At 42.6% G+C, this 19,622-nt stretch overlaps 1 protein-coding gene across 1 annotated transcript; it reads right to left on the bottom strand.

The window, feature by feature from the left end:
- Positions 1-10,850: 10,850 nt before the first annotated feature.
- Positions 10,851-12,428, bottom strand: LOC115139998 (leucine-rich repeat transmembrane neuronal protein 4-like). The gene has a single exon (XM_065026627.1). The coding sequence runs from the start codon at positions 12,410-12,412 to the stop codon at positions 10,889-10,891; it is 1,524 nt and encodes a 507-aa protein (XP_064882699.1). The 5' UTR covers positions 12,413-12,428; the 3' UTR covers positions 10,851-10,888.
- Between the last annotated feature and the right edge of the window lie 7,194 nt (positions 12,429-19,622).

Consider the following 19,622-nt stretch of genomic DNA (forward strand, 5'->3'; position numbering starts at 1 on the left):
TCACAACATTATACTGACATTTCAAAAAGGTTAGGAAGACCTATCCCTGACTGGCATAGTTACTGGTTGTTAGTGTTGTGTACATACTCTAGCGAGGCAGAAAGGATTTGAATGGGTCTATTGAAGAGAACACTACAATTGAACATGTGATAAGGACTGAAGATCCATTTCATCATAGCTAAGCGACCCCCCAAGCGAACCCCCCCCCCCCCACACACACACACACACACACACATTAGTATTCTGATGCAGCCATCCCCAAGCAGTAGCCGGTGCCAGACACTTAATTTGTCATTTATTGCTGCATGACAAATGAAGTAATTGAACTTCTTGCCCACGGAACATCTCTGCCAGCCTGGTGAACTTTTTCCTCATTGTGGCTGAGACAGTGATGAGACGACCTCTGTGAAAAATCAGACCCCCGTTGAGGACAAATTTACAATGTCATCAAAATAACCATGCCAATGCAATACAAGTAAATTCAAGCAAATGAAATTGAGCCCAAACAACTAAAAGATTCCTAAACAACACATTGCTGGTTTGTATTCCTTGCAGTCTTGTTTGAGAGCAACGGTGACATGGGGGTCCAAGTATCAAATATCAGTGCACATTTTGAAGTGCAAGTACAAAAACAAGAAAAAACTAATTTAGCATCAGGACACCTTTCTTACCCTTTTATGTCAGGCTCTCTGAAACACAATCGAATATCAAAAAGCACAATGTTTGTTCAGCTTTCAGCCAATTTGAACACGCTGCTTGTCTCACACATAGTATTTATGAGCCACGGTGTAAGCCATGAACTTAACATCTCCCCAGAGCCAGCTACCAGCCCCCGTTTGTAGATCTGCACTCTGGGTCCTGTCTGCTGATTCACAAGGAGAGCGAGAGCAAGAGAGGGAGGAAGGTTAAGGAGAGAGAGAGAGAGAGAGAGAGAGAGAGAGAGAGAGAGAGAGAGAGAGGAGAGAGAGAGGGAGGGAGGGAGCTATAACTCAGTCTCTCCTGAGGAAGTTACAGTCGTATCCAGGCAGGTGTTCAATTTTAAGGCTAGTCTCAACTCAGTCAGCTGGTTTCATTAGGTGCCAGTGTCTAGGCCAGCCATTAAATCTTGACACTACCTCCAATATTTAGCTCCCAATCTTTCCTTCATACTATGTACTGTAGGCTTCAGATTTAGTAGCTCAGAATTCTGTATTGGGTATATAATGGGTGCTAGCTGATGTGTATTCAGTAATGCATACTCATAATTATGTAATAACAGAACAGGCCTACAACATTCTGTGAGAACTTGCGCTTTATCAACTTAAGTTTAGATGGTTTAATTCAACTGTAGACAACCTCACCTCTCCCACTTCAGTTTGTTTTGATTAAAAGAACTGAGAATGAGGTTGCCATGAGCACCTGTCTGAGTGTGATGAAATCAATTTAACCTACGAGGGCAGCATACCCAAAAAGTCAAAAGTCCCTCCATGAATCAGCCTCATGGTATCTGACAGCATTTTGAGTGACATCTTGTGTCTCGCTTCTCCCAAAGCAATTGTGTGTAAGCTTCAAGGCTACACCCTGTCTCATGAGCCATTACCCAACCTCTCGCCGTGGGCACTACTAATTTGGCATGTCCAGACAACCTTGACATCAATCATTGGAGAACGACCAATTAGCCTTTTAGCCTTGGCTCTCACAGGGCCCCATTACGTCTCTGTGGTGGCACACTCTGCCAATCTGCAACAATACATTTCAATCAAATAGTTTTTACGAATATCAAAACAATTTATGTTCAAGAATTGACCTTCAACTGTGAATGAAACCAGACTCAATGTCAAGATGACTCAATTTCACACACGCGCTAATGCACACATGCACGCACACATACACAAACCAGCTTGTCTCTCACTCATCTCATTCAGATCATTAGTACACAGATGGTCGCACTGTATTTCATTATGTCTGTTTATTTGGATGCAAATGTATTTATTTGAACAACTTAACTTCTTCCTTAACTCTTATGTTAACTCTCACTGGATAGTCTACCAGTCTCTTGCTAACCATGCCCTCCATACTTCCTGGATGCTGGTCTTCAATCCCCCAGAAAGAGATAGGGATTGACTGAGATCCAGAAGAATTGCCAGAAACAGGGCAGTTCAATAATGTCCAACATGCATACGGAGAGAGATCGATACAGAATTCGGATCTCCAATTGATTAAATGCATCTGTTCTCTGCTCCAAGGATAATCTCACCCGCTGATTTATTTGTGCGGAGAATGTTTTACAGAAGATGCAATATTGATCTCTCTCCCTTTCCTCCCTATCCACCTCCATCCATTCTCACAGTGGCTGGAGGACAGGCAGTCCAGTTCTGATCTTTTATTCACTAATATGTCTTCTGACCAATCAGCTCTGAATAATATCTGATGTGAAAAGATCTGATGTGACTGGTCAAAAGACCAATTAGTGGGAAAACGATCAGAATTGGTCAGCCCTTGTGTCATTACAAAATGTAATGTCACAACAAAACTAAATGGAGCACATGACAACGACATGGATGGAGCGCAGAAGAGCAATAAAGTCACATGAGGTCCCTGAGCTCCACAAAAAGCTGAAGATGTCAGGACCACTGATGTACAAAACCTTATCAAAGTAAATTATAATGAAAATGAGTGACAACAGGTTTACTGGTACCCATAATTAAAGTTCTGGATCTGATTCTGATTCTTCCTTACAAAAAGAGTTGGAAATATAACATTTTCCATTGCCAAAAATGATGTATATTGATGTACTATAACATTTACATTACATTTAAGTCATTTAGCAGACGCTCTTATCCAGAGCGACTTACAAATTGGTGCTTTCACCTTATGACATCCAGTGGAACAGCCACTTTACAATAGTGCATCTAAGTCTTTTAAGGGGGGGTGAGAAGGATTACTTTATCCTATCCTATAAGCTGTAAGAAGCTGTGACTGTGAGGTTAAATGAGGTAAAAATGCTAGACAACAACGCGCACCTGTAAACGGCAGGTAGCCTAGTGGTTAGAGCGGTTGCAAAAGGTTGCTGGATTGAATCCTTGAGCTGACAAGGTACAAATCTGTCATTCTGCCCCTGAACAAGGCAGTTAACCCCACTGTTCCCAGGTAGGCTGTCATTGTAAATTAGAATTTGTTCTTAACTGACTTGCCTGGTTAAATTAACAATGGGTCCATCATTATCAGTCAAATAGATTTCCTTTCAAGAAAAGTGATCAGTATCTAGGACTGGGTCATGACATCTCCATTCAGATTAAAAGATTCATCTGAATAATGGTATCATGCACTAGTAATTGAGTACTGTTGAGGAATATTCGGAGGATGCTGTCTACCTGTGTCTGATTCAGCCATACTCTAACCACATTTCTTTAAATCGAATCAACGTCTACAATACAGAAACACTTTCCTTGATTTCAAAGTGATACTTGAGATAGAAAAAGACCAGCGGAGCCAAAGAGGACAGAGATATTCTGGGGTTTTCTCTATCATGAAATCTTCCTCCGTACTGAATTACTCCCCAATCCTTGAGATAGCATCTTGAAAACATGAACTGCCAGCGTTTACATTACAAAGCCAGAGGGAGGGCAAAAGTAGAATGTGGAGACAAGAAAGTAGGGCTATTGGGACTTGAAATGTTTCCACCTGGAAATGGAATGTGCCCAACATGTCATTAAAATCTTAATTGTCTCATATTAATAGGACATATCTCCTGTGTTTATACTCACTCTGCATAGTGATGTTTGGCATATAAGATATCCTATTACATTTCCAGCCGCTCTGGCTGCCCCTTGAGGAGAGAGGACAAGGGATAACAGAGATGAGGAAAACCCTCTGCTCTTTTCATCTGCAGGGCTATTAGTTATTCTAGCCAGCAGAGCCCCTAACTAAGTCCTCCATTTAGTGTTCCCATACCACATTCTCATATGAAAGCTAGATAGTGAGGACGTCCTCCAGACTAGAAGCTATTCTGCACCTGTGCACTTAATAATGGATGACATTACTTTTAACATTCCAGAGGTGGCACCAGAGGTCCCAGAGTGGTGAGGCAAATAGAATTCTCTGGTAATCTAACCAGGTAAAACTCTAGACTAGGGCTGTGGCAGTCATGACATTTTGTCAGCCGGTTATTGTCATTCAAAAGACTGCCGATCTCAAGGTATATGACCGCTAATGAACATAAACAAGTTTAGCATCTCCAAACCTCCATGCATAGGCCTAGAAGCTGCATAGCCTATAAGCCGCTGATGTGTGCCTTTGGAACATCTATATTTAGAAAAGTCTAAGAAATCAGTTTACTATACACCATCACAATAAATCTATCATTTATTTTAGTCAGGTCTAAAGACACATTATGATATGAAGAAGAAAAGAATTCAGAAGAGAAGATGAATTGGCCTACTGCATGTTATCTGGCTATGCTCCATGCCATAGGTTGTAGGCTTGTTCATTTATCAGACAAGATATACTTATAAGGTGGTGCCAGTATTTTATATTATATGATTTTATAGTAAAAATAATATAATTGAACTTAGCTGAATAAAAAATAATAATAATAATAATAATTTCCATTCCGGAGTGAGTGTGCATATGAAGTGGCTATGTTGAGCGTAAAGTGATCATTTGAAACAGGTCCTATATATGCTAGATGTAGAGTTATTTTAGCAACTTTAGTTGTGAATGATACAAACCTTAGAATGTCTTAGAAATCAAACCATATATGGGTTGCATGGTGCGACTATAGGCTATTGATGATTTCAGAATGTCGCAAAACAAACTTGAGCTCTGATCATTGCCTCAGACTGCACAGCTGTTCTCTCATTAAGTGATCATATTTTCCCAATTTAATCTGTCTTTACTAATATGTAAAATGAGTTTAAATTTAGAATGGCCCGTTATCAAACAGGGACAGGGTAAAAAAGACATGTCATCCGTATGCACTCGAATAGCGAATGGAGGTTACAAGCTTTCCCGTCGGTCTGTTTTTCAATGATGCCCTGTAGGCTACTTTGTTTTTAAAGTGGAGCTGTGCTTAATACGAGCAGCTGAAAAATAAATATAAGAACACTTAGTTCAGTCCATGCATCAACCACTGTTTGAGGAGGATGCTCTCACTGCGCATCAGATGATATTCAACCCAAACTCTGCATGTCATGGGCTCTCCAACCCTGTGCTTGCAGCTAACCAGTGCTTAATTTGGGAAACCAAGTGAAATCTGGTCCAGGAACATCGATAGCAACATGTTTTTCGCAATGAAACATATAACTGTAGAGAGCCCGTCTGAGCGCTCGAGTAAGGAATGAAGGAGACAGAGGAGATGGATGGTGAAATATTCTGTGTAGCTAATTAATTATGAAAATATAAAAATTCCCTATTACTAGGCTATCAAAATCAAATACACATTTTCTATAATTGTAGGCTAACTGTGAGCCGGCCAGAACAATCCATGAACCAACAGCATCATCTAGGGCTATATGTTCTCTCCCAGACTCGTGGAAATACACTGCTCAAAAAAATAAAGGGAACACTTAAACAACACAATGTAACTCCAAGTCAATCACACTTCTGTGAAATCAAACTTAGGAAGCAACACTGATTGACAATAAATTTCACATGCTGTTGTGCAAATGGAATAGACAACAGGTGGAAATTATAGGCAATTAGTAAGACACTCCCAATAAAGGAGTGGTTCTGCAGGTGGTGACCACAGACCACTTCTCAGTTCCTATGCACTTTTGAATGCTGGCGGTGCTTTCACTCTAGTGGTAGCATGAGACGGAGTCTACAACCCACACAAGTGGCTCAGGTAGTGCAGCTCATCCAGGATGGCACATCAATGCGAGCTGTGGCAAGAAGGTTTGCTGTGTCTGTCAGCGTAGTGTCCAGAGCATGGAGGCGCTACCAGGAGACAGGCCAGTACATCAGGAGACATGAAGGAGGCCGTAGGAGGGCAACAACCCAGCAGCAGGACCGCTACCTCCGCCTTTGTGCAAGTAGGAGCAGGAGGAGCACTGCCAGAGCCCTGCAAAATGACCTCCAGCAGGCCACAAATGTGCATGTGTCTGCTCAAACGGTCAGAAACAGACTCCATGAGGGTGGTATGAGGGCCCGACGTCCACAGGTGGGGGTTGTGCTTACAGCACTGGCGCCCTGTGCTCTTCACAGATGAAAGCAGGTTCACACTGAGCACATGTGACAGACGTGACAGAGTCTGGAGACGCCGTGGAGAACGTTCTGCTGCCTGCAACATCCTCCAGCATGACCGGTTTGGCGGTGGGTCAGTCATGGTGTGGGTTGGCATTTCTTTGGGGGGCCGCACAGCCCTCCATGTGCTCGCCAGAGGTAGCCTGACTGCCATTAGGTACCGAGATGAGATCCTCACACCCCTTGTGAGACCATATGCTGGTGCGGTTGGCCCTGGGTTCCTCCTAATGCAAGACAATGCTAGACCTCATGTGGCTGGAGTGTGTCAGCAGTTCCTGCAAGAGGAAGGCATTGATGCTATGGACTGGCCCGCCCGTTCCCCAGACCTGAATCCAATTGAGCACATCTGGGACATCATGTCTCGCTCCATCCACCAACGCCACGTTGCACCACAGACTGTCCAGGAGTTGGCAGATGCTTTAGTCCAGGTCTGGGAGGAGATCCCTCAGGAGACCATCCGCCACCTCATCAGGAGCATGCCCAGGCGTTGTAGGGAGGTCATACAGGCACGTGGAGGCCACACACACTACTGAGCCTCATTTGGACTTGTTTTAAGGACATTACATCAAAGTTGGATCAGACTGTAGTGTGGTTTTCCACTTTAATTTTGAGTGTGACTCCAAATCCAGACCTCCATGGGTTGATAAATTTGATTTCCATTGATAATTTTTGTGTGATTTTGTTGTCAGCACATTCACCTATGTAAAGAAAAAAGTATTTAATAAGAATATTTCATTCATTCAAATCTAGGATGTGTTATTTTAGTGTTCCCTTTATTTTTTTGAGCAGTGTATATTTTGGAGTGGAGCATAAGCTAACCAGCCCATTGAGGTAGCGGCAGATAGCCTAGTGGTTAGAGCGTTGGGCCAGTAACTGAAAGGCTGTTGGATCGAATCCCCGAGCTGACAAGGTAAAAATCTGTCATTCTTCCCCTGAACAAGGCAGTTAACCCACTGTTCCCCAGTAGGCCGTCATTGCAAATAAGAATTTATTCTTAACTGACTTGCCTAGTTAATTAAAGATTTAAAAAATATATATATTAAATCCAATATGCATAATAATACAGTCCACACTCAAAGCCGATTGCTCAAATGTGTTAACTTTTGGAGTATAGGCTATAGGGTTTTCTATTATGTACCAAAGACAACTGAAATTAGTTTTATTTTATGTTTTTTTGCTATGCGTAATATGTGGTAGTCTATGTATTGTATAACAGCACAATTATTTTATTCAGTGGGGTTTTCAAGCTTGGTCTCATAAGCCTATGCATAAGATATAATATGCCAATGAGTGTTTTGAATGAATCATCACCTTAGAATGCGCTGTCCATTTCGTTGTGTTAGGCTTTGAAATAACATCCACAGCAACCATGTTTTACACTCAGTTTCAACATGCAGTTGAACTTCATCACAGTCAGGTGCGTTTTAAAATCACAATACTGTTTTGATGATAAATGTTTGATGTGATTTTTGATTGTATTTGCATTGATGTCAGAGTGCTTAAGGGACAATAGAGCCATGAGTAGCAGATCATGAGGACCTGATGTAGGAACAATATATAGCCCTGAGTACCAGGCCATTAGGACCTGATGGAGGGAAAATAGAGCCCTGAGTACCAGGCCATTAGGACCTGATAGAGGGACAATAGAGCCCTGAGTACCAGGCCATTAGAACCTGATGGAGGGACAATAGAGCCCTGAGTACCAGGCCATTAGTGACCTGACTATCATTAGTGATTTGGGTACTACCAAAGCATGTACCAGGCCATTAGTGAGTACCAGGCCATTAGTGACCTGACTATGATTAGTGATTTTAGTACTACCAAAGCATGACCAGACTTCACTGCAGTCATGACTTATGACTGCGGGTGTGGCGGTAACACGGTCACCGCAACAGCCCTACTCTGGATCCAGTAGGGTATGACAGTGATTAATCAGTTGTAAGAAAAGTTATATATGGGCTAGGATAGGACCAGAGTTTTTCTAATTAGGTCATATGGTTTTAAAAAACTCCTGGAAATACTCCTGGCCCTGGGGAGGATGAAAACCCTGTCAAATTGCAGTAACCTAGTAATTATACTAACAGGTGGGTTTTCTATACACAGACACAGAGACAACAACTATGATTGGGCAAAATAACTCATAGGGTTGAGCTTGATTTATGCAGGTTTGCATCATTTAGGCCAGGGATGGGCAACTTTGATGGGGGTGGGGGCCACAAAAAAATGTGCGCTCATCACGAGGGGCCACATTTACCAGTAGAAATACTTCTTTCCTTTATATTTTCTTTTTTTATAAAGGAAATCATACTTTTTCATCTTCTGGTTGCTAGAGTTCAATTAGTTTGATATTTACGGAAGTGACCCAGTCGTTCGTTCTTTATGTTCCATTGCAATGCTCACCGGCAACGTTCTTATCCTTCACTAGCTAACCATCTAGCTACGGCTAACCCAGTAACAGTCACATTTTTAATGCTTTCGCATCAACATTTTTTATTAAACTAAATCAAAAGTGGTGGGGCACTGCTAGCCTTTTAATTACCAGACTGATTACTGCTGTAGTGAAACAGAATCAGAGGGAGTCAGAGGGAAAGGTGCAGACTCAAGTGGCAATCCCTGGGCAACGCATGCCCTGTTGATAACAATCTACCAGTCTGTTAAAAGCCAACAAGCAGCAGGACAGGAAAATACTGATACATGGCATCAGAGAAATAAAGGGCAATGGTAAAAGTGCCTAATTAAGAATGGGCAAATGATTTAGTCTTCTGTCCGACTTCCTCTCTCAATCCCTTAGCGTCTACACTCTTAGAAAAGGGGGTTCTTCAGCTGTCCCCACAGGAGAACCGTTTTTGGTTCCAGGTAGAATCATTTTGGGTTCCATGTAGAACCCTCTGTGGAAAGGGTTCTACGTGGAACCCAAAATGGATCTAGTTGGAACCAAAAGGGTTCTACCTGGAACCAAAAAGGGTTCTTCAAAAGGTTATCCTATGGGGTCAGCCGAAGAACCCTTTTAGGTTCTAGATATATCACCTTTTTTTCTAAGAGTGTAGCTGTGGTCCCGACAAATGGTTATGTAAAAAGAAAAGCAACTTTGCAGCATGCATTTCCATCTTCAGTAGTCCAAATATGTATGCCATGGCTTTAGTTTTGATAAGTATTATTGCACGGTATACTGTAATACTGTCGCTGTAAAGGCACATGAGCAAAATAGACTGGGTTAATCTGATTAGATGCCTTGTAATTCAGGGGGCCAGAGGGACATAATATCACATAGTTTACATTATTGCTATGCTCAATTTGTAAGGCTTCACTGTAAGTGATTTGCTGGGGCTCCCTATGTCAGAAAAAAAATAATCTGGTGGTGCAATTTAATAAATCAATGAACTGATGACAATAAATCTGATGACTCTTTTATCAAATGAGGCTTTGAGAGACATCATAGGAAATACAGATGTTTGGCTACAATAGTGGTAATATGTTGAAGGGTAGAAGTAGTATTGGGAATACATTTGAAGTCCATGAACCTTCTTTCCACTTTACATCTCCTCACTAACCTTCCCTCCCCTCAACCTCTACCTCTACAGTATACATTCCTCTATGACTCAGTTCTAAATCACTCAGTGTAGCTCACTACACATTGGATACAACGCACACTGACAGCCTCTTGCTTAGTCTCAGATCTCCAATGAAGACTTCCAATTTACTGTAATAAAATCAAGGTCCATCTTACTGTAAGAAAACAGCCTGACTGCCATCTTACAACATCAAGGGCCTCTGTGATGGCTTACGGCCTGACTTTGCTCCTCTTTGTCTAGAACCAGAAACATCTAGTGACAGAGGCATAGCGAGAGACCAAGGGAGAGAGGCAGGGCCAGGTTTGAGATGGCAATGTAGATAGAACTTATCTTAAAAGAAACAGACTGTTTTGCACTGAGGATCTTATGTACTTGATAATGCAATACCTTAAACTGAGTTTTATTTTCATGTAATGCCCCAGCCATTACACCCGAGAGGTGTTAAAGATATAGCCTCTGTCTATTTATCATTACATTTTAAGTCCATTAATCGATTTATCACTATCAAGAAAGTAAGAGAGAGTCCAAATAAGACAATAGTGACATTCAGTTCACACTATCACATACAAATTAGAAAAGCACAGTGGGAGAATACCAACATTCTTTGAATGCAATGTATAAAAACAAACAATGGAGTCACCAATCAAGTGAATCAAGTATTTACCACAAACAAAGCCGTTGGCAAGGTAGCAAATACACACATGATAGGAAAAGAATCACTGCATAGTGACTTGATCTGGCACGTCTCACTTTTTTGATGAAGTCATTCTATTTTGCCTATAGTGCACTGTAAGACAAGAATTCAAATGGGAGTGCAAGAAAACTTGAACTTGAGCTTCACTCTCTAACTCTCAATCAATTCATGATGCTTATTTTTTTAACAGAGAGGTAAACTGTACTTTAAATGACCTGGGTTTATCTGAACCACCCTGGCATGCAGACTCAAGTCACCGTGCACTTACTCATATTTCCTATCCAACAAACAGACACAGAAAGAGGATTAAAAAAATCGAACATTTTTTTTATCCCCAAAATCACTGAGAAATTTACCTCTCGTGCCTCGCAGTGGAAATGGATTTTAGGAGGGTGACGCATCATACCTCACATTCTCTGGATCCTGAGATTGTGTATGTGTAGGGTCCAGTCCCATTAACGAGCACCTCCATAGTTTCAGAGTTTGCAGGTTTGTAGTCCACATAATACTCTTGCAGAGGCAAGCTGAGGGTGCGTTCTGTTTCCTGCACCTTTTTCTGCTGCATTTTGACCATGGAGCGCTGCTGGAGTTGCTTAATGCTGCTGGGATAGCGCTTCCAGGACACATAAATAACCAGGAGAATTATAGTCACCGACAGGAAAAGTGCCACACAGCCAGCAATAATCTTATGGAAGGATACAAACTGAAAATTCTGCTCTGGGATGGTAGGGGAAGCCCCAGAAGGGGAGGGGATGGCCGTACCACTGCGGGTCAACTCCTCATCAACCCTGGACAAAGTGGGAAGGGGCAGGAGCTCAGACTGAGATGGGGTGTTGAGGGAGGCTGTGGTTGAGACAAAAGGGGTGGTGGGAGTGACCTTACAGATACTAAATGTTTCTACTGCATCGATCACTTTTTCTCCCTGGGCCTCCTTAGGCCCAGCACAAATCATAGTGGTCTCCTTGTTCCCTTTGAAGTTTCTCAGCCAGGCCACTAAGGGGCAGATGCTGGGGCTACAGTACCACACATTACCAGCTAGGCTGATGGTGGTCAGGGAGATCCAGGCATCCACTGTCTCCTGGGACATGTTGCTAAGCTTGTTGGAGTCCAAGTTCAGGGTCTGTAGGTTGGGGAGACATTGATACGTACTGGAATCCACTATTTGCAGTTCGTTTCCAGAAAGGTCCAGCTTTTGCAAGGACGTCCATGTCCAGGTTAGACCCTGACTTATTGACTTAATTCGGTTCCATTGCAAATAGAGTGCCCGCAGGTTGGTGAGGCGGGGAAAGTGAGAGAAGTTGATCTTGGAGAACTGGTTGTGTTCCAAATGAAGTTCGATCAGCTTAAGAAGCCCAGCAAAGGCATTTCGAGTGAGGCTTCGCAATCGATTATAGCCAAGATCGAGAAACTCCAAATTCCGCAAATCCTGAAAAACCCGCATTGGGACAGTTTTCAGAGAATTGGACCGCAAGTGGAGACTAAGCAACTTCCGCAAGCCCAGAAATTGACTGGGCTGGAGGGCTTGCAGCTTGTTGTAAGAGAGGTCAAGATTGCGTAAGTTAGGGACAGTATGGAAAGTGTTGTTTTGTAGCTGTGTGATCTTGTTAGAGCTGAGGATCAACTCTTTCAGCCTCCGTACCCCATGAAAGGCTTGGCTGTCCACTGAGTTAATGTAGTTGTGGTCGAGATAAAGCCAAACAAGCTGACTGAGGCCTGAGAACTGACTAGCGCTGAGATTCACTAAGCTGTTGTAGCGCAAAGAGAGGCCCTGGCATCCCACAGACACATTGTTTGGCACATCCCGAAAGGCATTGGATTCACAGTATACTATTTTCCCATCACATCTACAGCTTTGAGGACAGGGGCGCTCACGAACACTGATTGGAGACGCTAGCAGCCAGCCCTGCATCAACAATGGGATCATGAGCCATCTATCTCGCATCAGGGATCCTGCAGAAATGGGGGTGGGGGGTGGGTGGGGGGTGGAGATAGGGACACTCAAAAAGTGCATACATTTATGTCAGTAAGCATAATGTAATTCAAAATGAGAGCATGCTGAGAATAAACATTTTGACACTGTGAATGAAGTGGGAGGGGAAATATTATCTACAATACATGTTCAGCAATATTTGCTTAAACCAGCCTTCTCAACTTTTTTAGGGGACCAGCAAGCTGTGGTCCTTCCTGCTTGGAGAATCACTTACATTCAAACTAGCACATAAGATAAATCAGTGTCATCCCAGATGTTTTGACACACACTGAGGTGCCTGTCCACGGTCAGAGGTTGAGAAACACTGATCTGAATTAAAGTACCATACCTATGGGTTGTTTAGGGAAATAGTGGAGAGTGATTGTGGTATTGTATGGTAAAAACATCTAACCTAAATGCAAGAGCTGCATGCTGCAAGAGATCAGCTGCGAGTGTGCTTTTTTTTACATTAATTAGAAATTACATCCATCAACATTGAATTCCTGTGGGTGATATTGAGAGTAATGTGAGGTAAAATGAAAGGTGAGTAGTTCAAGAGGGATAGCAACTATAAAGGAATCATGCTCTATAATTATTTTCAATAAACTATTATGATTAAGACAATAGCCAAGCAGGAATATCTGTAAATTCAAAGATAATTGATGGGAATCTGTAATTTCAAAGAATCTATTAGCCAAGCCTCAAGCCACAAATTTATTGGGACATAAAAACCTGTTGTAAAAGTGGTGACCTTCAGTCTCACATACCATAATACTTTCATTTAAGTAATTGGACGTTTTATGTAATACTATATCATGGGACAATAGGACAGCTCAGTTGTGTATAAATGCAAATAAGAAACTGAGACAGAAGAAGACTAAAGAAGAGGCTAGGCAACGTTTCTGGTTAGTAATTAAACAGAATCAAAGCAATTCAAATCAGCCCCTGATTCCTTTGACTTCTTTATTAATTTCGGTCTCTATGTAATGCATTGCATTTTGCTAATGAGAACAGTGTCAAAACGGCATCCCATGAAGGCAGATTGAACACTGATGAGACCAAAAACATAGGAAACCTGTTGATCAAAGTGAAGACTATTTATTTATATCAAAGTTGTATTATGACTACTGACCATAGCTTGCCCTCCTAAGAAAATGAAATTGCGGTTACAAACTCGAGAAAACCCTTAAAGTTATCAAAGCTATAACTTAATAGCAAGACGTTTCAGATGGAGAAATGCTGTCTGCCTGGTAGGCTAATTTCATAAAGGCCACTATCCTAGCCTACAACGGCGGCACATTCGCATTAGCATACGGCAGATTGATAATAGTGTTCCCTTCATGAGGGTCTGCATGGCATATTATGCCTCTAGGGATTTTTCTGTATTTTGTTCTGGAATTATAGGACTTTGAATTATATTCCAATAGCATAGGAAATACATAACACATGGGTTTTCACAATAGCCTAATGTAATCAATGTCGTGATTCGTTTGTCTTTGAGCAGTTGCCTTGCCTTCCATGAGAGCAATGTAGTTGGGCAAATGGAACACATTTGTATGATGTTCAACATACCCATCATGTTTTCGTGGTGTCGGCTCCTTTTCATGGGTTAGAGCCCTCTGATGCTTGATTCCAAAGCCCGCATGTCGCGCGCAGTCCTCACTTGGTTGGACAAATAGCCTAACCAACACAGCTGAACTAGCCCACTCAACGAAGCCAATGCAGCTACTTTGCTCCTTGGCCAAACGGACTGCACTGCACTGCAGAACTACTGCTTTGCTTCAAAGTCTTGTAAGTATGGAGTAGCCTTATATCTCCTTATTTCAGTTGCATACCACGACTCAAAATATAAGCAAAGAAAAAGCACTGTAGTCTATTCAACAGATGACGACGGAAAAACCCATTGACCGCATATAGTCTAACATGAAAAAATACACTTTAAAAATAAGTTTATATCTTTTATCTGCGGTTTGAATCTAGAACAAGCAACACAATACGCGGATATTCCCAGTGTAAGCTTGTATTCCAGTCAGCAAGCGCCAGTGTATGCGTGAGATTCAACCAAGCGGATTACTGTTTTTTGCCGTGTTTCGCCTTTCTCGCTCTCTAGTCTAGTCGCAACTGGTCCTGATGAGAGAAAATGACTATTCGAGTGCTGGCAAATGCTCGTGCGCTCAGACTGCAAGACAATGATATTCAGGATGCCCTCTCCCGGTCATATCGCGTGCCTCAGTAGTGTTGCCATCGAATGGATGGATAGGCCTACACAAACGAAATGAATTGAACATTTGTGTATGTTTTTGCACAATTAACTATACGCTACTTCTTAGGGATGTAGGCTTAACGATTCACCGACAGGCTTGCGCATCCGTCCGGGTTTCAAGTGTTTAACATCGGCAGAGTGCGTTGGGGACACCAAACCAATCCAAATGTAGCATGCATCGTCAGAAATTGATTGAAACATTACGAATTGGCAGTTCACGATTTCCTTTGTTGCTCAAATTCCTTTATTTTTACCTTCCGAAAATACCTCTCATATTTTGAGACAACTGGGTCCTCCTCTCCTTCAGTATAAAACTAAGCATGTCATTATGTTGACAATCATTGATGTACAAGTAATTTTGTATTCCGAACAACCCCAGGCAATATCTGTAGCCAAGTCAAACTGCGCGCAGTGCCAACGAGCACTGACCAATGAGAGGTAGGCCTATTTCTGGCACATCTGAACCCAAGGCCCCAACCGCAAGGGGACCCCCATTGAGTTTGTTAGCCACTCTCACGCAGATATAATTTTAACATTACATAAATTATGGCAAAATGTGTAGAATTTCAACTACACCCAATGGGAAAATCTTTAGAATTGAATTAAACTGCAATTTTATCTCTCCGACACCATGGGAAAATTAGTTTAGTAGAATGCCGCTGGAGGGAAAAGCTGCCATTTTTACCAGTTGTGCAATTATTATTATTTTTTTGCACTGATTGTAACTTTATTTGTACATAACTCAAAAGAGCTTCTGGACATCAGAACAGCTACCTCAATTTGGAGGAGGACTTCTACTTCAATGAGTCAGAGGTGAAAGACATATGGATTATACCGGATCAGGCCCAAATCCCTGACACTCGAAGAAAGAAGGAGACGGCGCTATAGAGGCCAGCGTGAGGGATAACTGTTGAGACTACATCGGAGAGTGGATTAACAGCCTCTACCCTCCATTCTGGTGAACGGGCAATCACTGGAGAATAAACTGGATGAGTGCCATTCGAGACTATCCTATCAACGATTACAATAGGTGTAGACCTACAGTGAAATGCTTACTTACAAGCCCTAAAGCAACAATGCCGTTTTAAGAAGATGAAAAAAAGTGTAAAAACGAATAAGAGTCAGTGTGCGGGGGTAGGGGTTAGTCGAGGTAATTGAGGTAGTATGAACATGTAGGTAGAGGTAAAGTGACTATGCATGAATAAAAAACAGAGAGTAGCAGCAGCGTAAAAATGGGGGTGGGGGGGACAATGCAAATAGTCTGTGTAGCCATTTGATCAGCTGTTCAGGAGTCTTATGGCTTAGGGGTAGAAGCTGTTAAGAAGCCTTTTGGACCTCCCTGCTACCGCTTGCCGTGCGGTAGTAGAGAGAACAGTCTATGGCTAGGGTGGCTGGGGTATTTGGCGATTTTTTAGGCCTTCCTCTGACACCACCTGGTATAGAGGTCCTGGATGGCAGGAAGCTTGGCCATAGTGATGTACTGGGCCATACGCACTATCCTTTGTAGTGCCTTGCGGTCAGAGGCAGAGCAGTTGCCATACCAGGCAGTGATGCGAACAGTCTGGATGCTCTATATGGAGCAGCTGTAGAACTGAGGACACATGCCAAATCTTTTCAGTCTCTTGAGGGGGAATAGTCATTTTTGTGCCCTCTTCATGACTGTCTTGGTGTGTTTGGACCATGATAGTTTGTTGGTGATGTGGACACCAAGAAACTTGAAGCTCTCAACCTGCTCCACTACAGCCCCGTCAATGAGAATGTCAGTGTGCTCGGTCCTCCTTTTCCTGTAGTCCGCAAACATCTCCTTTGTCTTGATCACATTGAGGGAGAGGTTGCTATCCTGGCCCCACACTGCCAGGTCTCTGACCTCCTCCCTATAGGCTGTCTCATCGTCATTGGTGATCAGGCCTACCACTGTTGTGTCAATGGCAAACTTAATGATGGTGTTGGAGTCGTGCTTGGCCATGCAGTCATGGGTGAACAGGGAGTACAGGAGGGGACTGAGCATGCACCCCTGAGGGGCCCCCTTGTTGAGGATCAGTGTGGCAGATGTGTTGTCACCTACCCTTACCACCTGGGTGCTGCCCGTCAGGAAGTCCAGGATCCAGTTGCAGAGGGAGTGCAATAGAGATTGCGTCATCTGTGGATCTGTTAGGGCGGTATGCAAATTGGAGTGGGTCTAGGGTTTCTGGGATAATGGTGTTGACGTGAGCCATGACCAGCCTTTCAAAGCACTTCATGGCTACAGACGTGAGTGCTACGGGTCAGTAGTCATTTAGGCAGGTTACCTTGGTGTTGTTGGGCACAGGGACTATTGTGGTCTGCTTGAAACATGTTGGTAATTACAGACTCAGGGACAGGTTGAAAATGTCACTGAAGACACTTGCCAGTTGGTTAACACATGCACGGAGTACACGTCCTGGTAATCCATCTGGCCCTGAGGCCTTCTGAATGTTGACTTGTTTAAAGGTCTTACTCACATCGGCATGATGCTCTTGTGCATGCTTCAGTGCTGCTTGCCTTGAAGCGAGCAGAGAAGTTATTTAGTTCGTCTGGTAGGCTCGTGTCACTGAGCAGCTCGTGGCTGTGCTTCCCTTCGTAGTCCGTAATAGTTTGCAAGACCTGCCACCTCCGATGAGCATCGGAGCCGGTGTAGTATGATTCAATCTTAGTCCTGTATTGACGCTTTGCCTGTTTGATGGTTCGTCTGAGGGCATAGCAGGATTTCTTATAAGCGTCCAGGTTAGAGTCCCGCTCCTTGAAAGCTGCAGCTCTACCCTTTAGCTCAGAGCGAATGTTGCTTGTAATCCATGGCTTCTGCTTGGAGTATGTACATATGGTCACAATGGGGACGACATCATCGATGCACTTATTAATGAAGCCAGTGACTGATGTGGTGTACTCCTCAATGCCATCGGAGTAACCCCAAAACATATTCCAGTCTGTGCTAGCAAAACTGTCCTCATGATAAACTGTAGATCATACTATTTACCTAGAGAGTTTTCATCTATATTTTTTATAGCTGTCTATTTACCACCACAAACCAATGCTGGCACTAAGCCCGCACTCAACGAGCTGTATAGGGCCATAAGCAAACAAGAAAATGCTTACCCAGAGTTGACTTCCCTAGTGGCTGGTGACTATAATGCAGGAAAACTCAAATCTGTTTTACCTATTTTTTTTACCAGCATGTCACCAGTGCAACTAGAGATGATTAAACTCTAGATCAACTTTACTCCACACACAGAGACACATACAAAGCTCCCCCTCGCCCTCAATTTGACAAATCTGACCATATCTCTATCCTTCTGATTCCTGCTTACAAGCAAAAACTCAAACAGGAAGTATCATGTTTAACACTATTATTGAGTCCATGCAACTTACTTTGTGACTTGTTCAGGACATTTTTACTCCTGAACTTAATTAGGCTTGCCATACAAAGGGGTTGAACACTTATTGACTCAAGACATTTCAGCTTTGAATTTTTTATTAATTTGTAAACATTTTGAAAAACATAATTCCTTTTCAGCATTATTGGGTATTGTGTGTATGCCAGTGAGAAAAACATAAACATTTAATCTATTTAGAATTCAGGCTGTAACACCACAAAATGTGGATTAAGTCAAGGGGTGTGAATACGTTCTGAAGCCACTGTACATCATTTACACACACAAGTCAGCTCTGGGTGGGGAACGACCAATGGGTGGGTATCCCTGTGACTCTTGCTTTTATTTCACATCCATGGGCTTATTAACACTAAAGATAACAATTACATTATTAATACTACCTTCTTTTTTTCAAAAACAATGGCAATGGTAGCTATTCTCTCTTGGAATTTGAAAGGCCTAAATTATCCTATTAAAAGTTCCAGCTGTCTTAATATCCCAGCAAGAAACCATATTGATATAGCAATGCTCCAAGAAACACACCTGCTCCAAAATAACTCACATAAAACAGAGAACCATTTGTACAAACTGGGCGCTGTTTCATCAACCCCAAACAAAACTAAAGGAGTAATCGTAATGATGTTGGGTAAAGGCTAAGACCAAGAAGGCCGAATCACTTCCCTTAAGTGTATCCACTTAATCCCTTCATTAATGTGTATGGTCCAAATTCATATGATTCCAGGTTTTTTGATTGTCTGAAGATAATATTGTTAGAATGAACTAAATTCCATCTGGTTATTGGGACAGATATCTATGCCATTTTGGACATGCATAATGACCAATTACAATGCTGTTGATAACCTCCCGGAGTCTATGGGATGCCACCAAATGTTTTATAAAAAATAGGTCAGGGGTTATCTTTGTATGCATTTATTTGATTGTTTCTGTACCTGTAACCCCCCCCCTCTGAAAAAGAAAAATGACAAAACGAAATGAAAAGTTGGTCAACCCAACAACAACAAAAACATGTGACACCAATCAAACCAATTCAGCCATGAGGCAACACAGCCCAATCGAAGGATAACATTGGTCCTGTTCCTCTACTTAGACTTTGTATGCATCAACCAATGGTTGCATGCCACATTATCAACTGTGCCGTTGTGCACAAGATTGTGATGTACTGTACTTACTTTTTACCCCTTTTTTCGTGATATCCAATTGGTAGTTACAGTCTTGTCCCATTGCTGTAACTCCCTAACGGACTCGGCAGAGGCAAAGCTTGAGAGCCATGAGTCCTCCAAAACACGACCCTGCCAAGACGCACTGCTTCTTGACAAACTGCTCGCTTAACCCAGAAACCAGCCGCACTAATGTGTCGGAGGAAACACTGTACAACTGGCGACCGAAGTCAGCGTGCATGCGCCCGGCCCGCCACAAGGAGTCGCTAGAGTGCGATGGGACAAGGACATCCCGGCCGGCCAAACCCTCCCCTAACCCAGATGACGCTGGGCCAATT

Source organism: Oncorhynchus nerka, linkage group LG13, assembly GCF_034236695.1.
Source record: "Oncorhynchus nerka isolate Pitt River linkage group LG13, Oner_Uvic_2.0, whole genome shotgun sequence".
In the NCBI taxonomy this organism is placed as follows: domain Eukaryota; kingdom Metazoa; phylum Chordata; class Actinopteri; order Salmoniformes; family Salmonidae; genus Oncorhynchus; species Oncorhynchus nerka.

Bases quoted from the DNA above. Each gene is read 5' to 3' on its own strand.
- LOC115139998 (XM_065026627.1), bottom strand. From the start codon at position 12,412: ATGATCCCATTGTTGATGCAGGGCTGGCTGCTAGCGTCTCCAATCAGT.